Source organism: Lissotriton helveticus, chromosome 8, assembly GCF_964261635.1.
Source record: "Lissotriton helveticus chromosome 8, aLisHel1.1, whole genome shotgun sequence".
NCBI classification, from domain to species: Eukaryota; Metazoa; Chordata; class Amphibia; order Caudata; family Salamandridae; genus Lissotriton; species Lissotriton helveticus.
The window spans coordinates 1,036,393,247-1,036,405,511 of NC_136069.1; the positions used below are offsets into that span (position 1 = coordinate 1,036,393,247).

Genomic DNA, 12,265 nt, shown 5'->3' on the forward strand with positions numbered 1-12,265 from the left:
TGAAGCACCAAGGGGCCGAGGAAAGACCGAAAGGAAGGGCGGTGAATTCGAATACTCTGTCCTTCCAGAAAAACTGAAGGAAACGTCGATGTGGAGGATGAATGGGTACGACCAAATAAGCATCCTTTAGATCCAACCTCACCATCCAATCCCGAGGGAGGAGTACATCTCGAAGGAGGTGAATCCCCTCCATTTTGAAGTGGCGGTAAACAAGCCAGCCGTTGAACTCTTTGAGGTTGATCACAGGACGTTTGCCCCCATCCGTCTTGTCTACGAGGAAGACATTGCTGAGGAAACAAGCGGGATGCCGCGTTGATAGGCGAATGGCCCCTTTTTGGAGTAACTCCGAGACCTCTTAGTCTATCAAGCGCGCGTCTGACTCGGAAAAAATGATCGGCCGCGGAGGGCACACCTGAAATGGCTGGTCGTAGAAATCGATATGGAATCCCCACACGGTTTGCAAAACCCATGCGTCCGCAGTGAGCGACACCCACTCCTCGTAAAAGGCCGCTAACCTGCCCCCCATGAGAACCTGGTCCGAAGACTGTACACTTACCGTTGGAGGTATGCGGTCCAGGGTTCTTGCGGAAGCCTCGACCGCCGAAGCGTTGCCCTCTTGTGGGGTAAAAGTTATTGAAGTTCGCTGAGGTCTGGTACTGGCCTCTGCCGGAGCCTTGCCCTCTACCGTTGGCGTTCTGTCCTGGGCGGCCGGTCGGGTGGCCCCTGCCCCGACCGGCCCCTTGGGAAAACCCCTGCTGGAATACTCGTTTGATGCTGGACTGTGCCTTGTCCAGCGAAGTGAAAGTAGACACGAATTTTCCGAGCTCTTTAATGAAAGGCTCGCCAAAAAGGCCGCCCTGGGCGACCGCCCCCGCTTCCGAAGAAGCCAAGTCACCTAGTTTCGGGTCCAGCTTGATAAGCAGGGATCGCCGACGTTCAGTGGAGAGGGCGCAGTTGGCGTTCCCCAAAAAAATGATAACTCTCTGGGCCCAGTTGGATAAGACCTCCGGAGAAATCACTGTGCCATCGGCCTTCGCTTCCTCTGCCATGTCCAGGATTTTCGTGGCGGGCCCCACTGCATCTAACAACTTATCCTGGCATGCCCGCCAGGAACGGTCGATCCCCTTACGGGGATCCTTCATAAATTTGGCGAGGAAGGTGGACATTTTTGCGTCCAATTCGGGCGTTAGGGCCACCTTTCCCTCCAAAGTGGGCCTAGGACACTCCCCCCGCAGGCAACCCCTGGCGTCTTTCTCTAAAGGTTTACGTAGGCGACCTGCCACGAACTTTGCCACCGTGTCTCCCGGCGTCCAGGCAGCGGATCGCGGATGCATAATTTCATCCGGGTCCAGCATGCCGGAACTGTCCCGGGGCAACTCCGTGGCCGAGCCCGAGGGGCGCCACGAGCGGACCGACTCCATCATCGTCGGTATCCGGTGAATCGAACCCCGGAGACGGAGGTGCGGTCTCTGAAACCACCGAAGGTTCAGGGTCCGCAAGCGGTGCAGGGGGGGCAGCAGTCGCCTTGGCCAAGAAAGTGTCCCGGAGACGCTCAAAGGCGCCTCTGTCCACCCCCTGCCCCCCTTCCGGAGCCCCTTGCCTGCAGGGCTTCTTTGGCGCAGGAGGGCCCTCACCTGAGGGCCCTGGGAGGCCAGTATGCGCTCCTAAATGGGCCTGCGCCAGCTTGGCGCACTCCTCAACGATGCGCGCAGACAACCGGTCCTCCATGGGACCCACCACCTCAGTCACACAGCGATAAATAGAGCTGTCGACTGCCTGGTAGAACTCCTCATCTTGTAAATAGGAGTGGGGTTCCTCAAAATAATTTTCTTGATCCATGCTGCCGCGCTAACCACCAAGCACCTGATGCAAAACTAGCACTAAGAACAAGACCCTCTCACCAGAGGGTGTCAGAGAGCAAATATGGGCAGACTATGCAGACTGCAATAACTGTTTGGGCCAGAAAAAACTGTCAAGGTAGGCCACACGCCAAAGCCCCCAAACGCGCTGACCCTCCACGCAGGGACCGGGTCCAACCACCCCCAATGCGCGTTTCACCACACAAGCGTCCAAAACGTGTTCTCGCCGAATCGGCGCTTCACGCGGTCTCTGCCGCCAATACAGACCCCGCAGGGCGTCACAGAAAGGTAAAATAGGGGCCAAATACAGACCCGGTATACCGGGCGTTGAGGGGTGGAGAGGGCAAAGCCTCGTAGCTGGCCGGCTCCTCCGCGCGTCTCCCCCGAGTGAAGGGACGCGCCGAGGAGCAGGCGAGACGTACAGGCGCCCTCTGGCGGGCGCCAGTAACACCGCACTGCCGCGGGGACAAAAGCCGCGAAAGGAGCAAAAACGCTCCCGCGGTCAGGGGCTCTGTGAAGAAAAAGGCATTCCGAACACCGCAACAGAGCCCAACACACCTCCCGTCCGACCGTGGACAAGAAAGTACATAAATATAGCCCAATAAAACAAGGAAAGAATTGCACTTAACTGACTGCTGCGTGAGCAGCGAAGAAAGAGGAGGAAGTTGAGGATGGACTGTCTAACATACTGGGAGTGGAGATAGCTGAAGGACTAACGTTTGAAGGCTCATGGGAGCTGTGGTTTATTCCTGGACTGAGGAACTTTGAAAAATCGTTTTTGTTGCTAATTTCTGCAGTTGAAAATGGATTGGAGCTTTTCTAAGGCTGCTGTGTTTTTCACTTATGTAATAAAGCGAAGGAAGAAAAGCATAATCCGAAGCCTCCGGTCCTGACATAGAATTGAAGGAACCCTTTAAATACATTACCATCCTCTTCAAATGAGGAATGTAAATACAACCTAATATTTGGGTTCTCGCATCCGGTGATAATCCCTGGATGTAGCTGTACTGGAGCAGGATCTAATCTCTGCACAACCCACGTTTTATGGTGCTTCATGGAAGTATGGTTGGGGAGTTAGTCACTGCTCCATTGACACTTACTTTTATGTTATGGAATCTCTGAGACTCACTTTTTCAGGTAGTATGATGATAATGGGTGTCCATAGTGTTTTTCATTCCATTAAGTCTAATAAAGAGTAGTTCAACCCGAACATCTTCTCATGCACGGTCGAAGAGTCCTTGCTCAAGCTAAATAAATTGGCCATTTTTCTGTGATCTAAATACATTTATAATAATTGTCCAGAAGCCACTGTTCGTTTCTTGCGGCACAAAATGGGTCCAAGCTGAAGGTGGGGGCACAGATTAAGGGAAAGAATGATTAAATCATGGGAACGGAATTTCATAAAATATCTAATTGCCCAAAGGCTCAGGATGCTTAGGAAAGCTACATGTCCGGTAAAGAAATTCACTTTTCTCTTTTGGAGTCATGCACCTAGGTGACAAATTATGGCTGCATGCACATTACATCATAGCTCTGATAATAACCTCTCTGATAATGCCATAGCCCATGCTGTAGCAGGGTTTGAATTCTGGGAATCCTGTGGTGTTGCTGCCTTTCAGCAAATCTACATACAGAGGCTGAAGTAGGCAGAAAGCAGTAGTTTCAAGTTTGGATTGACTAGTAAGTCTGTGCGCACACATATTTACATGTTTAAGGGGATTCACCGACTGCTCTTCACTCTTCCACACTCGAAAAGATTGGACCTTTACACCTGGCCAAGGGTAGGAGCAAAACATTTTATATAGTAGGGAAAGTGCATTTGCATAAAAGATTTTCGCACCAGCAAATAAAAGCATCGGTACATTCTGAAGTGAAAATTGAAATCACAGAACTTTGCGAGGAGTACAGTTTCCAGGCTTCCTTCTGTAAACTTGTGTGAATTCCTGAAGGTCTTCACCCTGTACCAAGGCAAGAGCATTTACCTACTGGTGCACTCTTGTGGCTTTTTTAAGAATTGCCAACCAGTATATTATCATGTAGCTCTTTATAGTTTTACACTGATTTTTGCAAAACGGATCTATTTTTTTTAAAGTTTGGCAAGTATCATACACGTTTTTATTACATAATGCCTCTGAGAAGTGGTACCTAAACTTGCACAATAGTTTATCAGAATTTTTTTTCTCCAAGTTATACATTTTCTTTGTGTGTACATTTTATTTTGAAACCAAACATGTAAATATGTTGTACGCTAATTGCGGTCAGTGATGCAACCTGACAGCTCACTGTATTTCTTTAGGGCATGCTCCCTATAAGTAAAATCTTTAGTATTAAAGAATCACGTATACAAGGTTGAACAACGTATACATATCGATTTAAATCTTGCCTTTATTGCTACAGACTCCTCTGTCATAGAGCCATACTGTGGTACACAGTGAGCTGGTAGTCAAGGGTTTGTGCTGCAGTGGGTTGAGTCTACTTGTCCAGTGGACAAAATAAACATGTAAACTTGTTGTCTTTCATCCCAAACATTGTGTTGGGTGTCAGACTATTGAAATTCCACACCCCAACAGCACCTAATGCCCGGATAACAAGGCTATAACATAACGTGTGTTTTTAAAGCGCTTGTTCACCCGTGGGCATCTTGGTGCTGAATAACAGATGTTTATTGTTACTCAACACAATGGTACTCATTTTAGCGACCTCAGAAGGCTGAGTGGACCTGCCGGGATTTGAACCTGTGACTATGAGGTCAAGCATAGGCCCCTACAATGGGCGCATTAGTCCACTAAACCACCAGATCTGCATAACTAAGTCCCAAGACCCACACTTTCCTTCTCCAGTGTCTCCTTTCTGTCCTTCCTGGCTCTGCCACTGCACCTAGAATGCAGCCACATTTCAATGGCTAGAGCCAACATTCTAAGCATACTTAATACCTAAGCTAATCTCCGCATGCCACACGGGGTGCTAATGACAGTTATTGTTCAGACTGTAACTGTGTCTAGATATAGTTAAGTATAGAAAAGATTTAAATCCTCCTGTGTTTAATTGGTGTTGGACTTCCCCTGAAGAGCGGAAAGGTCTCCGCTTATAGTTTAATAAGTTATAAAGTTATGAAAATGTCCGAAGAAAACATTTATTTTACTTATTTTCACAGTATGCTGCTAAAGAATATCAACAGGCACTTGATATTCTGGACATGGAAGAACCCATAAATGTACACTTATTTGAGAAACATTTCAAAAACGACAGTGGCCCAAAAAGCATTGCCACGGACTTGCAGATGTCCGACTCTTCCGTAAGTTGAATTTTTTAAAGTGTTTTTTTTAACTTGGATGTAGATAAATGTTTCCCTTCTGCTGTAGGACTGAGCGGTACACCACAGATCCCACTTAAATTGTTCCCTCTACCTGCGCTGTCTGGAAGATCTGTTTTATGTACTTTGTGGGATCTGGAGATGAGCCCTAGGAATTGTCTGCTTCCGGCTTTGCTTAGGGAATCTTTTTCTGTTCAACTGCCTCTAATTAACTGTCTTGATAGAAAACGACCAGTAGAGGTCAGCAAAATACCAGAATTGCTTTCTGTTTAGGGACTTTCTTTTTTATTTTTCTGGCAACTGCCTCTATTTAATTGTTGTGATAGAAAATAACCACCAGGGGTCACTAAAATACCAGAATCACTATTCCCTAGATTCCAGCTCATAGAAGCTTGTATTCAACGAGCACCTGTAGACAGTAATATTTTTTTCAAATCTTGTATTTTCAGTGATATGACCACCGAAGGGGCTGATTGTATATTAAAAACAAAGGGCTTCATTATGATTGCGGTGAATCCGCATACTCCGGGCCGGCGGAAGCCACCGCCGGCCCGGAGTATGCGGATTCACCGCAGCAGCCACATAGAACACCCATCGCCAGATTAGGATGGCGGTGGGATTGCGGTTGGACCAGCGGCGGACGGCAGGTCCGTCCGCCGCTGATCGGCGGGGTGGGGAGGGCTATTTGGTGACGGTGTCTGCAAGACACCGTCAGCCAAATTAGGATTTGCACAGAGACATGCTTTTCCGCGGCAGCTTTTCCGCCGTGGAAAAGCATGTGGACTTCGGCTTTTGGGGGCCCGTTGCGGGCCCCCAGGGTGTCGGGGGTGGGGGGTGCACATGGGGGGTACCTATGGTACCCCCCCAACATTTCCATGCACAAAGCGGCAGGCACCACGCGGTGCCTGCCGCTTTGTGCATGTAAATGTAATACATGCATTTTTAACATTGTGGTGGGTGCTGCTTGAAGCAGCACCCGCCGCAATGTTATTAATACAGGATGTGACCGCCAGGGTGGCGGTCACATCGTAATTTGCACGGAGGGACCGCCGCTGCCCCTGCAGACGGTCCCTCCACCTCTGGGTCCGCCATCCTAACATGCCCCAAAGCTTTGGACAATACAATTTCCTGCTGATAGGCAGTATTTCTCCCCATGTGTTCCCATACCTGCCACGTTCCACAGTTTGGTGCTTACTTTCAGTAAGCACCAAAACAGTTGCTCATCTCCTGATCAACCTTTTTCCTGCCGGCACAATTCTGGTTGAACATTTTTGCTGTGCTCTGCATTAATCCTGCTGTCATTAAAACCAAAAAAATCACTTGGCTGTTTAACGTTCGACATAAGATTTAGAAAAAAATAACTAAACATGCTCAGTACCAGTCAAGGTTTCCAAATTTCATTATATATCTCATCACTGAGGATCATTTCAAGTCAGCCCTGCAAGCCTTGGTACTGGTATGAATAAACTGCTAGAATGTTATTCCCACTGGTTCCTGTTCACACCTTTCAAGGCTTCCCTCTATGCAGCATCCCATGTTGCCTCTGGTACCTGAAGCTTTGATCGATCACTATAGTCCTAGTCACTCAGCAATAGCTCTCGGTTAATGCATCTTTATAATTTTGTGCATCATTCAGGCGATTTTTCCTGTTGGATCTCCACAGTACTTACTTGAACCACCTTTCCTTATGAATCACGAAGATTTTTAGCACTCTGAGACATCTGTCTCTAAGGATTGGAGCAGCCACACTTTATCCTTTTATGTATGTGCTTCGTTTCGCATCTTGAGTGTGAAACTCCCTCTGACTTGAGCTTTGCCTGACTGGTTGAGACCTGAATTTCAGAAGAGATTTGATGCATCTTCTGTTCATTCACCGCATCGTTACATCTGTGTCCTAAGGCCTTTCCTCTATGGCTTAATTCCCTTAAGTCCTTTCTAAATTCCTCTTCCCTCCGCTTTCCTACCCAATTCTCCACACTCCTTTATGGCCTTCTCCTTGTATTTAATCTGCTGCATCTATCTTGTTTCGAGAAGTTATGAGTCAATCAATCAATCAATGGCTTGTACAGCCCGACTACTCACTCGTAAGGTAAGGTAGTGCGTGGCATTGTTTATAGTCTAGTGCTAAATGTGAGTACTGTTGAACTATTATGTGCACCTCTCGGCAGAATGATGCTTCACGTTTTACTTTTGAGTCAAAAAATCATGTCTTCATGCAGTTTTGTATTTTGTGACCATGTCTTTCCGTACTTGGTAGTGAGTGCCCTGATGCTCTTTGTGGCGAGGTGTGTGAAAAAAACATAAGTAAATGCATAAATTGCAATCCGTGGAAGTCGTTAACTTACTGCCTCCTGAGCTTGCGGGGGGTTTATTTGTGTTTTTTCTGGCCTTAAACTTAAAAACAACCCTGGAGGGCTCCATGGAAGCACTACCTCCATGTATCATCATCAAAATACTTTATTTCGGTCAAATGACCATAAAAGTGCAAATGCAATAAATACATACAATATATAGAAATAGCTGCCTTTATAAGTACACCTTCCCATAGCCAATAAATGTCCATTCAAGCATTATATAATATCCTCTGAAGGGACAATGAACTTGAAACAACATAAACCCTCCAAAATCCTAAAGTATTATTTTCTCCTTCTTTAGGAGTTATCATTCTGTGTTTGTACTTAAAATTGAGCCTGTAATATTATTTTGATGTGCAACTTCTAGCCTTGATTTTCTACCAGATTCAAAGTTCGATTTGCCTTTTGCGAGGGAAGATCTACGATGCTCTTGATAACAGAACCCTTGCAACTGAGAACTACAAAGAGGCCTTGGAAATTGATGTCTACTGCTTTGAAGCATTTGACCTTTTAACAGCCCACCACATGCTGACTGCCCAAGAAGGTTTGGATTGCCCTGATTTGACTATAATGTGGTTATAATCAATATTGCTGTGAACTATGTATTTTTCTTTTTAGTGCCTTGCAGAAAGTTGGTACCTTGCCGCTAATATTGCAACCCCACAAAATCTGTTACAGGTTTAAACATTGTCACATAATTCGCTTATATATATTTTTTATTCACTTCTACGCATACGCCATGTATGATATTTATGGAATTCACGTTAAATTAAATGCGGCCAAGTAACACGTTATTTGGAACAAGGCTACTAATACTCACACTTACATTTATTACTTCATTGTAAATGTCAAATTCGTCTTTATGATCATGTAACTGACTTAAGAAAACTGTGCTTGTTGTCTCAAACATTCCATACTTCAATCATGCTACAGTAGAAAAACATAGGGCCTTCCACCCAAAACATAGTTATTGTGAGTCCTACCCCTTGTGCCCTGGATGTGGTTCTACACTTTGGGTTATAACATCTGAACATGGACAAATAGCATGGCATAAACCGTACATGCAGTTCTGCTGAGTGTGGTATGCTTTTTATTTCCGTTGCTGAGAGACAGGAAGAGACTCCTGACCCACTCATTAGTCAAGATGGCCCCTACTCACGCCCAATAATAGAAATGAATAGCATTCTTCACTCTGCACATCTGCAGATATACTATTTATATCATACCAGCGAAAATAAATGTGCCCTCCAAACATGTTATTTGAAAAACTCAACATTTTGCGGTGGGAAGAAGGCTTGCAATGAGTCTGACCACTGGCATTCCAACCCATCGCTCGTTGCCCACCAGGTCACCACAGTCAGAATGTTTCCTAATACTAACAGGGCAAACATTCTCTCTCACACACAATTTCTCTCACCCCCCACTCTTCACCCCGCTCTACCCACTGGAACAGGTATACGGTTTTATGTTGTTAATTCACCCTTAAAGCCACTTTTAAGCACTGAGCGTGAGCATTCTTCTCCCTATGCTGAGCATTATATGTGACATGCCACTACTTCGATTGCTACTTTGCTCTTGAATAAAGTTAGATTTCTTTGCTAGTTCCGTTGTTTTTTTTTTGTTTCTTTTAGCAATCTGAGAAGGATGAAAAGCTCAGTTGCACTTGCAGACACTCCGTTTGTCAAAACACGAGCTGTGTTTTTTAATTTTTTTTTAACCAATCTAAAGATTAGAATCGAGCTCACTGGTCAAGGACTCCTCCGTTTTTCTATTCTCTGTCCTCATCATGATTTCGTATTTATATAGTAGCCAGTGCAAGGGAAGGCGCAGTTACTTGGCTAATTCGGGCTTGTAGACCAGCAGAGGACACAATCTGCGCATGTGCAGTGTTGCTAGGATTTGTATGTGGCGTCCTGCGGAAAATTCAGTGTATCTGATACATTCTGAACGCACTGCTGTCTTCCCCACCTCTTTTAACAGATGGCTTAGAATACTTAAAGAGGGACCATTCAAAAGGTAAACTTTTCTGCGTTGGGTGGTGTAGAACCCTGCAAAGTAAAAGATGAAACACCTACCCTAAGTCTGGTATAAACGTTTACTGTCCTAGAAGAAGGTGTACATGGCAACCAGACAAGAAAAATAACTGCAGAGTATATTTATAATTACCAGTACACATTCAAATGGATATAAGACCTACAGTACATTCTAACTATACCTGTGAGGAGGGTGACTCCCATTATTTTCAGATATATAATTATATATATGTATATAATTATATATAATTCATTTCAGCTTGACTGAGGCAGTAAATAAAATATACTTTTGTGCTGATTGAATCTACATTTCAATAAATGTGAACACTCATCAGGAGATTTTCACTCGCTGTTCATCATTTCACCATCTGTTGGCTGCTCGTATAAAAACATTGCGTGTACATATCTTATGTTTAATGCCCCAAACACATCTCATGATGACAACATTGGAAGCCTACAATTCCCCATTTTAGAGCGGCCATTTACAAGAGCATAACCTGATAGAAATATTTTTATGTGGGTAGAAAAGGAAAATGCGTTTTTATATTATTATTATTATAATATATGGGTTACTGCTTTGCTCCAAGTTGTGCCGACGGATTGCTGTGCTCTTTTTCCTTTGCGGTGGTGCGTTTCAGCTGGTCAGTATTGCTGTCAGTTGTTGCTGGATAGCAATAAAAAAGATTCTCACTACAATAGAAGTTGGTCTTCTTGTGGTATATCATTGTGATGCCACACATCTGGACATATCGTGGTAGTTCAGCCTGAAGGCTTGGTTAGATCTTTGAGTCACTTTTTTTTCTGTTAAGAATGTACACCTGTGGTGTAAAGACATGGACACTGCAATGATAGTGGAGAAATCAGTCTATACTCAAAGAGGGTGCCCCAAAAAATGGACACGGGTGTGGGGAAAGTGGAATACCTACCGTGGAAATATATGTGAACCCCCATGTGAGGATTCTTTGTCAGAAATAAGTGAATGACCACACCATAACATACTGTGGATGCGAGATATTGTACATCTTTATTGCCAACCAGTAACACTCACAGACTAGTTTCCACTGTTTAAATGTGCCAGTGAACTATTGTACAGCCTGCTGAACCTATATGTATATACCCTCAAATCCTATTGTATTCAATTGTCACGATATTCTAAATACCAAAAAGAATAAAAAAAGAATGTACACCTGCTACTAGAGAGTAAAACTGGCCAGTGCAGTGCGCTCCTTTTTTGGTGAAATAGATTTGCCCTAAAAAATAAATTCAGCTGTACTATTAAGGCCAGTTGTAAAGCTTAGGAAAGTGGCATGGCCTCGATCATGTTCAATATGCATCTACTTTCAAATGTCAACTATTTCTGAAACTGCCCATAACTTGGTGGCATGTAAGTGGCTGGACGTACACTGTGTTCGGTAAGACACACAGATTGTAAACGTTTTCTTTTAGTCATGGCTTTATATACAATACTAATTTTGCTTCTGTAACTTTCCCTAGAAAAAGAGCTCCTTGAAAGTCTACCTCTTAAGAAAGAATGTTCAGAAGGCGACCAAGAACTGTTGCGGTTTCTCTTTGAGAATAAACTAAAAAAGGTATTCAGCAAGTTGTTTATATATTGCCTTCATATGAAACTAGAATTATATTTTATCAACTATATTTGTTGTTGGTTTTGGTTTGATTTTTACTATTCAGGTGTTGATTTACATTTTAACACGGGGACAGAACTGGGTGCCTTAGTGTTTTAACAAGAGACCTTGTAGCAAATATTCTTCTCCCCATCTCCCTTCCTTAAATGGTGCAGCAGTATATTTTTCTCAAATCTGATAACATTATGAAAATGTGTTAATGAAGCCTAGTCTTGTTCAATGATCCAATAAAACATTTTAAGGGTCATGCTCAAATTGTGAGGATGAAAGTCCCTAAATAGTCCTTTTGGCTCTCGCACAGTCCCGCATGGCAGTTGTGCTTCTGGATTTCCCTTTGTTTTCCACCCAGTAGGCTTGCATTCGTGAGAGCATTGGCTTATGCTTAGCATGATTTGTTTGATCGCAGAAGAGTACCAGACTTTGCTGCTTGACAGAGGAATATACATAATGTGTGACCCCAGCTGTAGTAGTGGAAGCTACTTCATCCTCACTAGGCGTTAAGGAAGTGAATGTTTGGTGCTACTGATGTGGTGTACTCTGGGTGCTGGCCTCTTTTCCTGCACCCATTTGAGAGTAGCCTGTACAATCCATTCTGTCCAGCATAACTAGTCTTTCGCCTACCCTGAAAAGAAGAGGTGTTTAATTTGCTGTGTGCTAGATTTATGTTGCACATAGTTATGTGTCTGTGTTCTACATGATTGTGCCAGCCTAAGATGGAGTTTTTCCTCACTGGATCCATGCTTCAGAGCGTGGCCCAGTTGAGGTAGCAGGCTAAAGGGTCCTCGGCAGACAGACCATCATGATTGCAATTCTAGCGTGGGATGTTGAAGGCACATCAAGTCTAACCTTTATTGCCTTTTCCATTTCTAATTCATCCTTCCGCCTAGAGTCCAATGCCTTTGACGAAGGCTGCAAAAGGTAATCCCTGTACTTGTTGCTTGGCCACCTGACATTCAAAGGTGGCGTGCTTTCTTACCGATTAGGTACTGGCATTCTGTTTGTTCACTGGGTTGTTGCTAAGTATTGGCTGTCTGGAGCCAAAAGCCTGTAACACTCTGATGGA

At 44.5% G+C, this 12,265-nt stretch overlaps 1 protein-coding gene across 1 annotated transcript in view; it reads left to right on the forward strand.

Moving 5' to 3' along the window:
* Window positions 1–12,265, forward strand: part of CDC16 (cell division cycle 16) — a 135,681-nt gene that overhangs the window by 44,274 nt on the left and 79,142 nt on the right. The window contains exons 5-7 of the mRNA XM_078657874.1: window positions 5,014–5,154; window positions 7,911–8,070; window positions 11,054–11,148. Of these exons, the coding sequence (XP_078514000.1) occupies window positions 5,014–5,154; window positions 7,911–8,070; window positions 11,054–11,148 (396 nt within the window). The remainder of the gene's footprint in view (window positions 1–5,013; window positions 5,155–7,910; window positions 8,071–11,053; window positions 11,149–12,265) is intronic.